This window comes from Saimiri boliviensis, chromosome X, assembly GCF_048565385.1.
Source record: "Saimiri boliviensis isolate mSaiBol1 chromosome X, mSaiBol1.pri, whole genome shotgun sequence".
In the NCBI taxonomy this organism is placed as follows: domain Eukaryota; kingdom Metazoa; phylum Chordata; class Mammalia; order Primates; family Cebidae; genus Saimiri; species Saimiri boliviensis.
Window position 1 is genome coordinate 123,881,201 of NC_133470.1, and position 18,815 is coordinate 123,900,015.

The 18,815-nt window shown below is 38.3% G+C and overlaps 1 protein-coding gene across 4 annotated transcripts in view; it reads left to right on the forward strand.

The window, feature by feature from the left end:
- The first annotated feature begins 245 nt into the window (after window positions 1-245).
- Window positions 246-18,815, forward strand: part of CHRDL1 (chordin like 1) — a 123,401-nt gene continuing 104,831 nt past the window's right edge. For 2 of the 4 annotated variants that reach the window (XM_010346351.3, XM_039464104.2), the window contains exons 1-2: window positions 246-449; window positions 3,891-4,020. In XM_010346351.3, the coding sequence (XP_010344653.1) occupies window positions 3,927-4,020 (94 nt within the window). In that variant the 5' untranslated portion in view covers window positions 246-449; window positions 3,891-3,926. The remainder of the gene's footprint in view (window positions 450-3,890; window positions 4,021-18,815) is intronic. The other 2 variants (XM_003935850.4, XM_010346352.3) reach the window with 1 other exon arrangement.

An 18,815-nucleotide genomic window follows, 5' to 3' on the forward strand; every position in this document is an offset into this window, starting at 1 on the left:
TGATGGGAAAGTAGCCGGCTGAGTCTCACACTTTCTCCGGATTTTTAAACTTTCGGGCCGGGGGAGCAGAAATAGAGCCATTGTGCCGGGCCGGAGAAAGGGTGCGTGCTTGCAGCGGCTGCGTGCTTGCGGACTTCCCGCCAGCGCCGAGCGGCCAGCTTCTCCGGCCAAGTGGGGAGCCAGCGAGCGGGCGGGCAGGCGGGCGGGCAGGTGGCCCCGGGCCGCCGCGCCCGCGCCTTGGCTCTGCCCCCGGGAGCCGAGCAAGCCGCTGCTCCCTCGTGGTGTGAGGGCGGTGATGTTTTTCCTCCCACCCACTTTTGAGTTCCCCCTCCCCCCTCGCGCGCACTCTGGCTCTCGCCACAACCTGCGAGCCCCAGACCTCGGACGAGAGCGCCCTGGGGAGCTCGGAGCGCTTGCACTCGTGGCAGACGGAGGAGGCCAGTGCCCAGGTTAGTGAGCAGTGCCCGGCGCGTTCTTCCCTCACGTCCTTTTCCAGCCTTTGCACAGGTGGGGTGCCTTCTGTTGGCGGGATCCGCCCCTGGAAGTTTCTCCAGGGTGCCCCAAATTCCACTGCCACCCCAATCCGTTCTGTGGTCCAGCAGCTAGCCACCTGGATGGAGGTGGGGGCCCCAAGGCATCTGACCAAAGCAAGTTAGGGGTCTCTGAATTCGAACTCACAGCTCGTCACTTCCCACTCCCACTCGGCCTCCATTTCTCTATGCTCTGGCTCTTTGAGAGGTCACGTAGGTACTCCTGAGCTATCCAAGGGGCTCTGCAGTTCCCTTAATTACTTGCCTGTGTTCCTGAGCCTGTTTTCTCATTTTTCTGATTAATATATGCTAACGTTAATGTAACAGGGTAGATGGGTAAATCTGCCCCATTTTTTGGCCCTGACTACTGGGGTCGGAATTTCATAAATGAGGCTCTGGAAGCAACGTGGTACATTGCCAGAGCGTAGGGCCCGGAAAGCCTGCTTTCCAGTCCCTCCCAGCCCTGCCACTAAAGTTACTTGAGTTCTTTGGGTCCCCCGAGTGCCCATTTTGAAGGTGGAGTTGTGTGGAATAAAATGAAATGATAGATAGGAAGGTGTTTTGCAAGCCAAATGCAAGGCATTGTTGGTCAGTCATAAACAGCAATAAAGGCGTTGCATTGCCTCTAACAAGAGATACCCTGGGCTAAAACCGCCATTCTCAGCGGCAATGCACCACCAGTTAACTGAGCTTTTCTTGCTGGGTGGTTGAGTGGGGAAAGGATTTCAGCTGATAGACAAGGGCCTGAGACTCCGGTGTCTTTCTTATTGTTTGTCAGAAAGAAAATTGCTACCCTAGGGGCTGTCCCACAGATGATAGTCAATGTGAGATTACAAGGTCAGTCAAGCCTCGGGAGGATTAAAGAGACACTGTGGGGCGTGAAGAACTGGCTGACATGTGTTCATCCCTTAGCCTTCCTGTGGGGATGTCTCTTCGCCTCTGTTCTACCCAGGAGACCTGTTCTGAAAGTGGGCTCCTGACACTTGATGGCCCAGATTGCCTTGCAGTCACAGCTGGACAAGGAGTAGTTGTTCCCTTTGCTTAATGCAAATGAACAGTGTGAATGAATGCTTGTTTCATGGAAGCACCTTAATAAATACATTGCTTTTGTTACTTGATATATTTCTCTTTCTCTTGTAAAACACAGGAACTCTCCCATCCCACCTCTGCTACCAGTGTTAGTTGCAGGGTTTTGGGTTTTTTTTGTTGTTGTTGTTGCTTTCTTGTTGGGTCCTGGATCCCCTGAAACATGTCAATGGCTACATATCTAAGTAACCTGTAAAAGAGCCAGTGCAAGTTCAATGGCACAACAGCCTGTGTGAAGCAGACAGAGAGTTAATGCAGAAATAACTCCAGTTAACTGGGTCAAAGTATAATTTGAAAAATTAAGGACAGTTTGGCTCTTTGCAAGAATAAGAGTCGGCTAGTTTGCTGAGCAATGCTTGCTTGTGTTTACTGCTGCAGTCCCAACAGATGTTTTGAAACACCCCCTCCCCCCCAAAAAAAGCTGAAGAGATAAAGAGAAATTGAACAGTGAAGAGATCTGGGGAGGAAACTCTTCTTAGTTCATATTTCTGATGTTCTCCATCACAGCCTGGGAGGCCACACAAATGACAGGAACTCCAGAAGAGATTAATTGCTCTCTAGTTACCAACTTTTTTATTTGCTCATAACATTAGTTGGGACCTAAGAAAGGCAAAAAAAATCTACGAGCCATTTTCTTGCCAACTTGAGTTATGAAGCAATGCTACTGTTCACTGAATCGCCCAACCATTGTACAAGAAAAACAGCCCCACTGATTCTTGCATGGGGAGACCCTAAAACCATGGTTTCTGAAACACCCACTGAAATCCATATATGAATATGATAAATTGGATTTTAGTGGTTAAAAATCTTTCTCTTTTGGAGGCTTTGGAGGATAAGCTTATTAAGTAGACTCAGGAAGAACCTCACTGAAGTGGGTAGCTGTGTTAAACTGTTAATGAAAATGATTTGTTTCAAAGAAACGGGGTACCCCTCAAGGGACAGCGACATTTTGAGTGATTAAAAGTGTGCCACAAACTCACAGAGGGGACCAAGATGTCAGAACTCAGGTCTTTGGATGGGTAGGAACATGTCCTAAGAGAATTTGGTTCTTTAAGGAGCAGGGAGGAGGTAAAGAAAGAAGGCAGACGGTGCTGCAAATCTTGCCTGATAGCACAAATTACTCTATCATCAGTTCTTCCTTGGTTATGCATTCATAATTTGAAACAGTGGATTTTGAAGGACCCAGGCAACCTCATAGCATTTAAATAGGAGCTGTGAAATCTACTTCAGAACCCAAAGGTATTCCAATTCTCCAAAATGATCATTTTGCATTCCTTCAAATTCTTTATGTGCAATATTTAGGTTGGACTCTCTGGAAAGATCAAACAGTTTATTCCCCATTCAGATTGAATCTGGTGTTTTTACAACATTTCAATATTTTCACATCATCCATTGGAAGAATTTTGCAAACTCTAAAGTCTGTGGAAATGACCTGTGACTAAATATGAGCTACAGCAAACTTTCTGTGTTCCAAGGTTCAAAAGGTTTAAGATTTCTGCCCCTTATACTGGGAATGCCAATCTCATGTTTTGAAGAAATGTAGTTGCTTTAATGGTCTTTTGCATGGTGGTGCAAGATGAACAAATTATCTATTTAATTTGCCTAATTTCCCCTAAAAATGGCCCATTTAAAGTTTCCATTTTACAATGGACTTCATGGGGGAGGAATATGTCTGAACCACTTTAAGCAGTAAAACTTTTCAGGTGTTTAATTGCATCCATTTGCTAATTACATCTATCTTTTCCAACATTAGTTGCCAAACCAAAGATCCTTGTAGATCTCATAGAGGACACAGGAGAAACATCAATTTGTACTTCATCCCTAAAGGATTAATGGTAACAGTAGTCTTGAAGCTAAGATTAGTTAACTTTCGTTTCAGAAATTGCTTGGTCTCATGCCTGTTACTTTTACCTTGTTTGCCAAAATAACCGTTTTTGTAAACTAGTTTCCCTTTTCTCCCAAAGAAAATCTCTTGAGAAATCAACTTAGAAAGGAAGATTTCAAAATTTATTTTCATTTTTCTATGATTTGTCTGTAAGGATTTAGCCTCAGCTTTGAATAGGAATGCGCCCTCATTCACTTGAATTTTTGCCCACAACCTTTGCAAGACAGGAGAGGCAAGTACTTTATCTTGTGCAGACAAAGAATACTTACACTTATGTAAATTCTCTGGCGTTTCTTTTTCTAGCGGGTTAGAAGCCAGAGTATCAGTGATTGCTATCAGTTCCAGAAGATCTGTTTTAAATCTCTTTTTTTCTGCTTTCTTCCCAACAGCTTGAAGGTTCTGTGTCACCTTTTGCAGTGGCCCAAATGAAAAAAAAGTGGAAAATGGGAGGCATGAAATACATCTTCTCCTTGTTGTTCTTTCTTCACCTAGAAGGAGGCAAAACAGAGCAAGTAAAACGTAAGTGTCTTGCGTTTGGAAAATAATATACTTTTTACAATTTCTTGAAAATGTGGCTATAATCTGTAGCAATTGTGTTTTAGCCCACGTGGCCGTACCGTTATTCTAAGAGAAGAAAGTGAATATTACTGGTTTGTCATGAATTGATAAAAGAATGAGAGCTTTGAATCAGGCCAACTAAATTGGGGCTATTTTTCTGATTATCATATAGTTTTTATCTCTTAGAACATATGACACATTAGCTTATTTTCGCTTTCCTGTTCTAAACTATACAAATTTCAGTACATTTTATGTAACTCTAGAAATATTTGACAGATGAGCTGGAATTTTCCCAAATTTCAGACTCTTCAGCAAAGTCTTTCAGTTTATGAAAAATAATGACATGGAAAAGAAAAAAAAAAAGGAAAAGTAAAGCAGGCTCTGCCTATTCCCTTATGCCGAAAAACAAGGAAGGAAGAAACCTTCCAATGAACTGGACTCAAATGAAAAATCCTTTGAGGAAGTTGAGATTCCAGGGACCGTTAGCAAATTGGATGCTCTTTATTGAAAAGAACATCCCGGAAAACCCAGGGAATATTTCTAGAAAGTCAGTGATCCGTGTAATGGGCTAACACATTGGAGAAAGCAGAGAGTGGCAGGAAGTGGGAGGGGGGATAATTAACCCTCCTTACTGCCACATTTAGGAGATTTATGAGTAACTGTAGACATCTGCATTCTTATTAGGAGCTTTCTGCTGCCTTTGCACAGTGTGGGTCTTACCTTCTTTGGCCACTTTCAGCCACCTCCGAGGCAGATGCTTGCTCTAAATTTGAAGGAGAAACTAAGTTCTCGTTCCCCTTTTTGGCAGCATCAAAAGAAGCACAAAGTGGAATTGGTCCAAGAAGGGCATTCTCTGCTCCACTGAACTTATTCATGAGAAGGCGCTGTGAAAATATTCTTGGTAGGAGCTGAAGCAGCATCTGAAGCCCATCACTCAAACCTTTATCTCTTTTATCACATAAGTTAAATAGATCAGGCAGAAGGCTTGCTGACAAGGAGAACAGTGCCAAGCCTATTCCATCCTTAAGTGTGTTTCTGCCCACTACGATTTTCATAGTCAATGTAGTCTTCCTGGGAGAAATAGTGTTTAATAGTGTGTTTGATTAGGCTTTTGAGCATGAGCGATCTGTGGTGATAGCTAGTATGATTGGGACACAAAAGGAAGTTTAGTGGGGCATGATCTCAGCAAGGAAGCTTGGATCAGCCTCTACTCTTGTATTCCTCAAATTGCATCCTTCTTCCACTTGAATATAGTTCATCTTGGAATCCTCCTCTTCCAGAAGCCCTCCTTGATTTAAGTCGATATGACAGAAGCATCCATGCATTCTCAGCTCAGCTAACAATTATCTGGGCTTAGGGATGAGAAATTACTAAGTACAATGAACATTATTTGGGTGATGGTTATACTAAAAGTCCAGACTTTATGGAATATATCAATGTAACCAAACTGCACTTGTACCCATTAAATTTATATTAAAAATCTTCCTCTCTTAGAGAGAAACTTCCCTTATAACCTGTTAATGATTACCTCACAAAGAAAGCTTGTAACTCTTAGAAGACCATCTCTTATGGAAAGCGTTTCATATTTATTAAAAATTGATTAATATCGTCCATGAAACTTAGACAAAGAAAGATGTGACTTAAAAAAGCAATTACAAACCCAAATCTACTACTTTCGGATATTTCCTTGTGCTGATGAATTTGTCCCAAGCTCTTTTGATATTCAATGGTGCCAAAGTGATTATGTAGCAGATGGCCTAGGGCACCAGTTCTAGTCCAGTGTTTCAGGCTTATTGTCCGATGATGAGGCTAAGGTCATGGTCCTTCCCTTAATGAGCCACTGAGCATCATTATGTGTGTCCACGCCCAAGCTAACTGTCCTGAAGATGTGCAAAATCATCTCTGCTAAAGGGAAAACCTCAGAGCATATATCCTACGTATGTTGCCTTGATACGTACATACACACACACACACACACACACACACACACACACACACAGAAACATGCACAATATGCATGCACAGAGGTTTATGTTGCAGCTCTAACACTGAGAAGTTAGAAGCAGTGGAAATGTCAGTTCATGGTTAAATGGTTACAAAAATGACCCAAGTAATGTAATATAATGCTACCATTAAAAACACTGTTTATTGAAAATTTGGTGGCCCTGGGAAATGCATGTTAACTTATTTTTAAGTTTCTTAAATTAGAAAATTAATATATATGCTTAGTATACAAAATAACATGAAAGCATTTGAGCTTCATATGGAACATGTGTCCCTACACTCTCATTCTACTCTCCTGGGATAACCATTATTAGTGGTTTGCGATGTGTTCTTCCAAACTACTTTCTTTGTTTTATAAAATTATACATACATGTCTGTACGATTTTTTGTTTTACAAAAATAGGATATTATATACATTTTTCTGTGCCTTGTTTTTACTCAATAATGTGACTAGGACATCCTTCCATGTCAATACATTGCAACGTAACAGTGCCATATTCTTTGTAATGCCTGCATAGTTTGCAGTTGTATAAGTTTGCCATGGTTTATTTAACCAGTCTATATTTGTAGATATTGAGGTTGCTTCCAGTTTTTGCTATTACAAGTAAGGCTTTTATGAACATCTTTAGGCACTTATTCAAGTATTTGTGAGAAATAAAGTATATGTTCAGTTTTAATCCTGATGAGTACTGCCAAATTGCCTTTCAAATAAGTTGCATTAATTTATGCTCCCACCATCTCTGTATGAAAGTCCTTTCAAATTTATTTACCAAGATTATAATTAACCTTTGTATTTTGGGGCCAGTTTAATAGGAGAAATAATCTCTCAGTTTTGCTTGGTATTTTTCTGTTACTGCAGCATCTTTTCAATGATGTATTAGTTCGATTTTATTTCTTTCTTTTTTTTTTTTTTTTTTTGAGACGGAGTTTCACTCGTTACCCAGGCTGGAGTGCAATGGCACAGTCTCGGCTCACCGCAATCTCTGCCTCCTGAGTTCAGGCAATTCTCCTGCCTCAACCTCCTAAGTAGCTGGGATTACAGACATGCACCACCATGCCCAGCTAATGTTTTGTGTTTTTTTAGTAGAAATGGGTTTTCGCCATGTTGACCAGGATGGTCTCGATCTCTTGACCTCGTGATCCACCCACCTTGGCCTCCCAAAGTGCTGGGATTAAGTCCAATTTTATTTCTTCAGTGAATTGTCTATTTTTTAGGTCGGTTGCTTGTCATAATTATTTGTAAAAGCTTATTAACCTTTTCTATTTTAAATATTATTTTCTATATGCCACTTGTTTTAATTTTTAAGTTTTATTTTTCCCATATAGAAGTTTTAAAATTTTATGTGGTCAGATATGTCATTCATTTTCTGTATGGTTTCTGGCTTTCTTATTCTTAGGAAGGTCTTTCTTGCCCTATATTTTTATATTTTTTTTCTACTGCTGCCATAATTTTAGGTTTTCCCCATAGTTCTCTGTTCCATCTGAAATTTATATTCCTGTATGGTATGCAATAGAGAACTAATTTTTTAAAATCTCCGGATGGTAGGTTTATGAATGTTATTTTTGTTCACTTTTATACTTCTGTCTATTCCAAAATTTCCACAATTGGCAAGTTTAAGTTTCACTACAGGAGAAAAGCTCTTTTAAAGTAAAAATACATCTTATTTCCCATATCTTTACTGTGCAGTTCTAAAGACAAATTGGTACAGAATTAGATGAAGGAAATAGAGGGGTTTTCTAAAATTAAAAAAGAAAGCAACTGGAAAAACTTCAGAAAATGGGTAAGAGTAGGTATGGGTCATAAACTCATCACATCTCTCCTTGTCTGACACCATTTTACCAAAAGAAGGCAAAGTTTTTTTGTCTTTCAGGGACTGGTTAGAACATAAGCTTTTAGGTCAAAGAAGGTTCTTGGTAGCCCATTTGCTCTCCTATTTGGGGAATCAGGTTGGAATGATGGGGGGTGCCATTATGATCAAAGAGGCTCACTCAATTGATTCAGAAATCTGGAAGTGTGGAAAAATGCTTTGTTTTTGGAAAGCTCTTCCCCAGGAATGATGAAGGTGGGTGCTGCCACTTGCTGGTAGCTAATTAGCCATATTTATAATTTCACTTATAAGAGGGAAGACAGGCTCAGGAAACCCAAAAATACTGATAGTGCATTGCAATGGATGAATGAGTCATTTGTTGCTTACATAAAAGTTTGTTACTGTCCAGCATCAGCAAGGTTTGAGGTCTGTAGCTGGGAAAAGGTCCTTCTGTATAACTCCATTATGCTCTGTTGTTAAAGTTGTAGTCAATGAGGCCAGGAAACTCTTTTGAAGTTCAAAGGAGCGTGACATTCACAGCATAATATTCATGCAAATATGGGACAAATGGGCTGAAGAGTTTGCCCCTTTGGCAGATCTAACTTAGGTAATGAACTATTGATCAAAGTGAGGTTGAACAATTGAGTTGTTAAAAATATTCAATTATGTATTTCTAATAGACCAGCCTGTGCCAAGTCTGGCAAAGGTTCTGGAGAGAGAAATTGTTCATATATTTCATGGAGTCTACTCCTGCCTTACAAGATGAGTTAACTGGATCTTCAAAGAGCTAGACTGTCACTTATTTTTCTCCTCAGGAGAAAAGCCTCCAACATTCAGATTTGGCCAAAAGTGGGCCTCTGGACACCAAAAGATTGAAGGGAAGGAAGAAGATATTTAGAAAGTTTGAAACATGTGAAGCTCACTCATAACTTCTCTGTCTATTGTGAGAGCCAGCCAGGAAAGCATGAGTTTTCCTCCTCCAGATTCTCACTTGGACATTTGAGGTGATTATTGAACAACAGAAAGAAGCAAGCAAAAGAGTGGACCTGTTCACATCTTAGATGTTTAATTAAGTGGAAGTAGAAGGAAGGAGGCATACTTAAAATTAGATAGCTTAATGCTTCTCAAAGTATATTCTTAATTGTTTTTTATTTTGGTGAGGGGGCAGAGGTTTTGTCATGGAGGCTCTGTAGTTAGCCTAGATCCAATCTCCAACTCCTTGACTTATTTATGTACCTTGGGAATGTTACCTAACCTCTACAGCTTTAGTTTTTTTTACAGCGGGGGAAATAATAGCATATTGAGCATGAGAGTGGTTGTTTGAAGAAGAAACGAGATTGTGTACACCAAGTGCTTTGCATAGTGGCTGGCATATAGTAATTTTTTCATAAGTGATCATTATTAGAGCAACTCTCTTACAAGCCAAATATATTATCCTCTTAATTTTAAGGTGAGAAACTTTAAATTCAATGAGGTCAAGTGACTTTGTACATGGACAAGCAGCAAGAGCCAGCTAGAGCTAGAACCAAAACCCAGGTCTCCAAATTCAATGTTCCGTCCACTATACCCATTTTTTTCTGGGAATTCTTTGAGGAAGTCAGTTCATTGTCTTAAATAGAAGCCCAATCCTTTATACATGGCAGCCACTTAACACGTAAGAGATGATCCAAGTAAATGAATAAAAAAAAATTCGAACCTGAATTCCTAAGAGGGGTAGTATACTAGTTGGGAGTTAAAAGATGAGACTAGGAATAAAAATTTTTCAGGAACCTACATTACCTAAGCCAAAGGAAAGTTGTGAGGAAGGTTAAAAGTATGTGCCTCTATGTCTATGCTTCTTGTATTTCCCTGACTTCTCAGTAGGATTGGAATGTCTTCAGAATTTAATGGAAAGAGGACTGTGCTTAAAGTCAAGAGACCTGGTTTCTGGTCAGTCTTCTGATGTTTGCTGTGTGGTATTGGTTGAGTCATTCGTGTTCTTTGAAGTAAAGAGTCACTACTTACTAACTGAAAAGAAATCTTGTTTGCTGGACTGCAAACTAAAGGAAAATAGTATAGGGGCTGGGGAGGTGTAACAAAGGAAACGAAGGCCCTGGCTTTATGTGCTTGGAGCAAACCATATGGATGTTTAATATTGTCACAAGGTAATTGCAAAGAATATTTTATCCACTTAAGATGTATAGCCTGTCTGCTTCTACACAGATTAGATACACATGAGAGATGAAAGAATAGGGGCAAGACAATGTTTTTAAAGATGAAATAAAAGAGGCCATCTGAAGAAAATAGAATGAATAGATGTTTTTAACATTTGGTTTAGTATATTATAGCATTTATACTGTAAATTTGGCTTATGCTTCACAAAAGTATGAAAAGAGAAACTTTGGGTTTGTTGCCAAGAGAAAATTTACAGTTTCATCTACAGAGATTATTCCCATCTCTAATGCACTCAAGCAGTATTGATCATGGGATGTTTGAATGAGGCACATTCTGAATAACCTTCGTTTCAGAAAAAAAGAATTGTCTGTTTGGCATTTCTTTACTGACCCTCTGTAAAGGAAGAGGGCAAATATTAAATTATAATTCATTAAAGACTTTCTATAAGTGGTAAAATGCATTTCAGGTACTTTACCTTTGAATAATCTAAGTTAATTGAAGGATTGAACATGGAAATGTTAAGTAGATGTTTAATATGTCTGCTAGACTGGATTGTCAACTATCAGATGCCCTAAGCAAGCTTTCTATTAATGTGATTTGTTTCTGATTTTAAAATAGATGCTTATTGTTAAACATTCAAAAGATGCATAAAAGTATAAGGAAAACAAAAATGAACAGTAACCACAACACATATGGATAACCATAGTTAATTGGTATATATACTTTTAGTCCTTTTTTCTAAGCTCAGTTATACAAACATATTAGTTTACAAAACTGAAGCACTTTTTAACCAGTATGGATCAGGGTTTGTTTATTTATTTATATAAATTTAGGGGTTACAAGTGAGGTTTTGCTACATGGATATTTTACATGGTGGCAAAGTCTGAGCTTTAGTGTAGCCATCACCCCAATAGTGTACATTGTATCTGATAGGTAATTTCTCATTCCCTACCCTTCTCCTACCCTCCCACCTTTCCATGTCTCCAGTGTCTATTTTTCCATACTGTGTGTCCACATATACACATTATATAGCGTCCACATATACACATTATGTAGCTTCCACTTATAAGTAAGAACATGCAGTATTTGGCTTTTTGTGTTTGAGTTGTTTCACTTGAGATTAATTCAGAATTGGAGTCTCTAAAATACACCAGTAGTGAAGATATATCCCATGTTGTCTGTAAGTGAAAGCTGAGTGGTTTAGATACCAGTTGCAGGATATGCATTTTTTTTTTTTTTTTTTTTTTTGAGACGGAGTTTCGCTCTTGTTAACCCAGGCTGGAGTGCAATGGCACGATCTCGGCTCACCGCAACCTCCGCCTCCTGGGTTCAGGCAATTCTCCTGCCTCAGCCTCCTGAGTAGCTGGGATTACAGGCACACGCCACCATGCCCAGCTAATTTTTTTTTGTATTTTTAGTAGAGACGGGGTTTCACCATGTTGACCAGGCTGGTCTCGATCTCTTGACCTCGTGATCCACCCGCCTCGGTCTCCCAAAGTGCTGGGATTACAGGCTTGAGCCACCGCGCCCGGCCTAGGATATGCATATTTGATTCTGTTGTGAAGAGCTCAACTTTTATTCTTTACCAAAGGGAACAAAAGTATTCCTGATCAAACAGAAAGTCTCCCTTCACAGAGATTTGCGCAGCTAAAGTGCTGATAGGAAGAACAATTTGGTTTTTTGAACAGGCGTTTTTATTTTTGCCCAAAGTCCTATGCCGCATGACACGGAAGAGATTATTTTAGCCCGAAAAAGTATTCAGATCAGGTTTCACCAGCTGAGCAGTCTTTCTGTAAAAGGATCTCCTCATGGCCTCATAGTAAAGACTAATGAGAATACCATCAACTTCCAGTTATCCATGCTAATGGAAGATAGAAGGGCGTAATAAATTGAAATTTCATGGAAAATCTCCAGTTCTCATCCCAGTCAATGGTTTAACCTTGCTTGACTGGCAAACCTCTTTGAACTATGGGCTCTTTGCTTTTCGTTGGGTTTGACCACCTGCTAATAGAAAAGCGAAATAACCACAAAGCAAGTAGTGAGAAGGCCATGCTGAGGATAGAACGCCCAATATGTAATTCTGGGCAGGTGATCTAGCAAGTAGGAAAAAGATAATTAATTTCTGAATGAAGGAAAAAGCTGCATACAAAGAATGGAGAATTTTGCTTCTTCATGACTTTCCTTTTTCTCTGGCTTCCACAGCCTGGAAATGAAGTCTTAAAGTCCTGAGAAGACTTGACACAGAGTCTTCAACTCTAGAAATCCAATTGCCAGAGAAATAAGAAATTTTTCCCCTTAACTACTATATCTTGTCCTTCCTACATTCTGCTTCAAGTTAGATAAATGACAGAAGAGAGGTACTTATGCCTTTATTTTTTCTTCACTCTTCTAGTAGCCTTTTTAAGAAAGAAATAATTAAAAAGGAATTTGTTTACTTGATGTGTTCACTCGTATAATGAATACCAAAGATTCATCTTTTTCTTTCCACTGACCACGTGTTATAATAGAATAAATATTATTGTAATACTGACATGATGATGTGTCTACAGTAGTAGCTCTTATCAAAAATATTTCTTGGGAATGTTTTCTTGATTTTGAACTGGTGATGAAATTACTGATCTTTGCCTAATCCTGGAAGCTGGTCAGTAATGATTGGCAAAACATTGATGGCATAGTGACATGTATCAGTTGTTGTTTACTTTTTGTCATCATTGTTCCTGTTAACAGGGGCCCCTAAAGTAGCAGAGATAGCCACCTGTAATTAGGGCAAGCTGATACATTTGGAAAATAGCTGTGATGTTGTGGTTCAAGGTCCATCTCACATGTTAGTTGGAATTCCTTTGGGACCAAATTCTACTCTCAGATACCATTAGTTAGTAGTAAGTCATACATTCTCCAGTTTCTATCCCTCTGTTGTTGGCAAGTGATCACCTTAATTTTCTTGTACGTACCTCCTGGAAGTTGGCAAGGCATCCTTATTTCAATAAAACGAGCTTATTGGTGCTTTTTGTCCAAGATGATATACTGGGGTTTTAGGTGCTGTTTATCATACTACATAGCTCATTAAATTCTCTCCTGGGCAATGTCAACAACTTTTTAAAATTTCAAACTTATAAGCATGTACTGAAATTGACTTTATCATAGTTTTTCAAATTTGGTGATTGTCACTTTGGGAGGCTGAGGCGAGTGGATCACCTGAGGTCTGGAGTTAAAGACCAGCCTGACCAACATGGAGAAACCCTATTTCTACTAAAATTACAAATTAGCTGAGCGTGGTGGTGCCTGCCTATAATCCCAGCCACTCAGGAGGCTGAGGCAGGAGAATCGCTTGAACCCGGGAGGCAAAGGTTGTGGTGAGCTGAGATCACACAATTGCACTCCAGCTTGGGCAACAAGAGTAAAACTCCATCTCAAAAAAAAAAAAAAATTACAGTGTTTACTTTTTTGATGTTCTATAAAAATGTCAGTGTCAGTAATTGCAGAAGATTGTTTAATTGCACTAATGGCATTACTGTTCAGCTCTTTGTCTGCCTTCAGTTCCTAAGTTTGCTTTCCAGGAGTTGTAGATTTCTGTCTGGGTCATAATTGGCCAAATCCCATGTTGCCTAGATAGTAAGACCAATATACTTGATGAAAGATCATTATGTTTTCATTTTAGATCAGGTTTCTATCAGCAGTTAGTGTTTGAGTAAGAGAGATGCATCCTCAAGAAGCATAGTTTGGAAGACACTGAAATGTGAGGTAAATGCCATGTGAATGAATGAGAAAAGTGCTGTTCGATTTAAAGAGAATGAAAAAGAACTTTTAGCTGGGATAATCTTGTCTTCCCATCAAGATGTCAAAGCCCTTAAGAGCATGAACACTATTTTATACATTATGTGTTGTCACTGATATAAATACAGACATGCAAAAGTCTCTGCCAGCTGAGCTATTTTATATAGTCTATGTTGAGTATTACTTGACTTCACTGCAGATGACATTGTTTGTTTGTTTTTGAGACAGAGTCTCGCTCTGTTGCCCAGGCTGGAGTGCAGTGACGTGATCTTGGCTCACAACAACCTCTGCCTCCTGGATTCAAGCAATTCTCCTGCCTCAGCCTCCTGAGTAGCTGGGACTACAGGCACACACCACCATGCCTGGCTAATTTTTGTATTTTTAGCAGAGATGGTGTTACACTATGTTGGCCAGCCTGTTCTTGAACTCCTGACCTCATGATCCACCTGCCTCGGCCTCCCAAAGTGCTGGCATGACCCACCACGCCCGGCCACAACATTGTTTTGTTTTGTTTTGTTTTGTTTTAAAAGAAGATCGAAGCTGTGTTAAGAAGGTAGAGTGGAAAGGTAATTTGAGAAAAGTTTAGGAATGAATATATGAAAGCTCTTTATTTTCCAAGTTCTAGAAGCAGTGACCTGCACCTTACCAACTATGTAGCAGGAGAGGCAGAATCCTGTAAACGATTATAGTCATTGCTTCTAAACCTACAAGATATAGGTTTGAATTCTGTTTCCATACCTTGATTAGTCATGTCAACTTGGGCAAGTTACCAAATCTCTCTGTGCCATAGATTCCTCAGTGGTAAAATGGGGCCAATAACGGGACCTACCTTGTAGAATTGTTTTAAGAATTTAGTGAATTCAGATATGTAACACCCTTAGAGCAGATCCCACCTCACAGGAAATGTTCAACAGATATAACTTGTTTTTGTTATTATTGTTATCACCATTCTCACCTGGCTCTATATTTGTCTTGCACCTGCTTCCCTGGCTGCTTTTTACGCTTATCATCTACTGCCTAGACTTTAAGCCAAATTCAGGGCAGAAAATTCAGATGGCTCAGCTTTTATACTTTGTCTAATAATATTCCTTAGAGGCTGAATTTGAGAGAAAATACAATCTATTGGCTGAAATCAGTTATTTGGGTTTTCTGTGGTTTTCAAGAATAATGGTGAACTCACACATAATGAAGTGATCCATTTAATAGTGTCAGTAAAATAATCTACCTTAAAGATTTTTCAGAGATGAGATAGGAACTTGCCTAAAAGTTATATTTGAAGAATACCTTCCTTGTCACATCAATATATGCTGTCCTTTTGGAAACAGACTTTCCTGCTAGTCAGAATCTTAAACAGTTTGGAAGAGAGTTTTAGAAATAAGCAAATGCACTTGAAACCCATAATTGGATAGCTTGTTTTATTTTAGTGCTTGAGTAGTCTTTTCAGTGGTATTTTTTATTATCCCATTTCTTCTTTATCAAATAAGAAAGGGGTAGGTCATTCAACCATGCAGAACATATGTAGCTGATAGCAAAAGCTTATTCAGTTTCATATTTTAAATAGGTAAAGCAAAATATACAGGTTATATCTTACTCTGCAATGTGGATTTAAATCTACAAAGTAACTTTTAGCTTACTTCCATTCAAGTATTAGTGGCCCCAGGTCCATGTAAGTATGAATATTTATGCTCACCTCGTAATGCCATTTGAAGGAGCCACCTTGTAGGATTTGCTTCCACTTGTATACTCAGATTCCTTCTGAAATGTTGAAATAAATTGTATATGTAAAATGCAAATCACTTACGTGTTTGTGAGACTATACATTTCTTGTACAGAAATAGTAACTCTCATCTCACCAAATCTCATCTCACCAACATGGTAGAGAAAGATGCCTTATTTAGATGTTAGTCTTCAGAAATTTGTAATCATCCTTCATCAGTTAAAATGCTGGGATTATTAAAATATTTAAAATATTTCTAATCATGTCCTTGAATGTTGTGGAGCAGAAGTTTATTTTGTGTCTATACCAAACAAACAAACAAAAAATATTGCTAAGACTTGGCTGAAAAACACTCAAATTCTGCCTAAAAAGTATTTTCTGTTTTCTTACAATTAAGAAATATTTTGAGCACCTACTCTTAGCCCACAAATACAGATTGATATAACACAGTCAACAATGATGAAAGTATCATAAAAGGGGAAATAAAAATGATTACTAAAATGAATGTATATTCGACCTTGCTGATAAAAAAAGAGAGAGAAAGAAATATTGGTTCAATTTTCCCTTACTTATCAAGTTGCCAAAACTTTAAACAATACATTGCTGGGCATTCTGACTTATTGCTAATGGTAAAGTAAATTATTGGAGCTTTTCTGGAAGGTAGTCTGGTAATGTAAATCAAAAATTTGAAAGTACTCAAAACATTTGACCCAAGAAATCTACTTCTAAGATTTTGCATTAAGAAAATAACTAGTGGTTCATGCCTGTAATCCCAGCACTTTGGGAGGCCAAGGCAGGCAGATCACAAAGTCAGGAGATCAAGACCATCCTGGCCAACATGGTGACTCCTCATCTCTACCAAAAATTGAAAAAAGTTAGCTGGGTGTGGTGGCACACCTCTGTGGTCCCAGCTACTCAGGAGGCTGAGGCAGGAGCATTGCTTGAACCTGGGAGGTAGAGATTGCGGTGAGCCAAGATCACGCCACTGCACTACAGCCTGGGCGACAGTGTGAGACTCCATCTCAAAAAAACAAAACAAAACAAAACAAAACAAAACAGAAAACAACTAATGTTGCCAATAGAACTTTATATACAAGGATCTTCGTCATAATTTTTTAATGGAAAGAAATGAAACAACCTAATATCCCAAGATAGGGGATTGGTTAACAAATTGTGGTTCAACTCTGTGTTGGTGTAGAACTATGTCATTAGTCATGAGGAATGGGAAAAATACTTAATTTCACAGGAAAGTTCTGATATTTTCATTTAAAATGTAGTTTATAAAATGTATATACTATATGCTGTTAATTTTGTAATAAAACCTTTAGGCATATAACACATGGAAAAAAGACTAGAAAGAGCTTCCAGTTTTCAGTCTGATACATAATGATCTTGGAGGTTGTCATTCCTGTTGTTAAAAGAAAAAAAACTGAATGAACTGAAAATCAACTATAGATGCAGTAAAATGGAAAATGGAAATAAAAGGTATACAGATTGGGAAGGAAGAAACAATATTACCTTTGTTCACAGATGACATGTTTTTCCACGTAGAAAATCCCAAGGGATCAACAACAATGACAAAAACACACTACTATAACTAATAAGGAATTAGAGCAAGGTTGAAGTATATAAGGCTAATATAAAAGTCAATTGCTCTTCTATCAATCAGCAATTAACAAGTGGAATTTAAAATAAAAAACACAATATTATTCACATAAGCACTCCTTAAAATGAAACAGGTGTAAATTCAATAAAATACATACAATATCTATATGATGAAAGCTATAAAACTTTGATGAAAGAAATCAAAAACTAAGTAGAATGGACAGATATTCCATGTTTGTTGTTAGGAAGACTCGATATTGTCAAGATGTCCATTTTTCCCAACTTGATGAATAGATTCAGTACAATGTCATTAAAAATCCCAGCAAGTTATTCTGTGGATATCAACAAACTGACTCTAAAGTATACATTAAGGCAAAATCTGTAACAGCCAACACAATATTAAAGGAGAACAAATTTGCTACCCAAATTTAAGACTTACTATTAAACTACAGTAATCAAAGTTATGAGATATTGGCAAAGTAATAGAAAAATAGATCAAGGAAATGTAATGGAAATCCCAGAAATAGACACAAATAAACATCATCAACTTATCTTTAACAAAGTAGTCCAATGGAGAAAAAATAGTCTTTTCAATAAATGGTGCTGGAACGACTGGGCATCCACATCCAAAAATAAATAAATCTGGAAACAGATTTCACACCCTTCACCAACATGTACTCAAAATAGAACACAGACATAAATATCAAATGCAAAACTAAAGAACTCTTAGAAGATAATAAAAGAGAAAAATTTAGGTAACCTTGGATTTGACAATTACTTTTTTTTTAACTTTTATTTTAGGTACAGGCAAATGTGTGTCACGGGGAGTTGGTGTACAGCTAATTTTGTCCCCCAAATACTAAGCATAGTACTCAATTGGAATTTTATCTGATCCTCTCTCTCCTCCCACCCTCATGCCTGAAGTAGGCCCTAGTGTCTGTTATTACCCTCTTTTTGCCGATTGGTTCTCATTATTTAGCTCTCACTTATAAGTGAGAACATATAGTATTTGATTTTGTGTTCCTGCATTAGTTTGCTAAGGATAAGGGCCTTAAGCTCCATCCATGTTCCTGCAAAGGACAAGATCTCATTCTTTTTTATAGCTGTATAGTATTTCATGGTATATATGTGCCACATTTTATTTATTCAATATACTATTGATGAACATTCAGGTTGATTCCATATCTCTGCTATTGTGAATAGTACTGCAGTGAGCATATGCGTGCATATATCTTTATGGTAGAAATGATTTGTATTCATTTGTCTATATACTCAATAATGGGATTGTTTGGTCAAATGGTAGTTCTGTTTTCAGGTTTTTGAGGAATCACCATACTGCTTTCCACAATGGTTGAACTAATTTGCATTTTCTCCAGTAGTGTATAAACTTTCCCTTTTCTCCATAACCTCGCCAGCATCTGTTGTTCTTTGACTTTTTAGTAATAGCCATTCTGGTGGATGTGAGATAGTATCTAATGGTGGGTTTAATTTGCATTTCTGTAATGATCAGTGATATTGAGAATATTTTCTTGTGCTTGTTATCTACATGTGTGTCTTTTGAAAAGTGTTCATGTCCTTTGTATACTTTTTAATGGGGTTATTTGTTTTTCTCTTGCAAGTTTGTTTAAGTCCCTTACAGATTCTTGATATTAGGCCTTTGTCAGATGAATAGTTTGCAAATATTTTCTCCCATT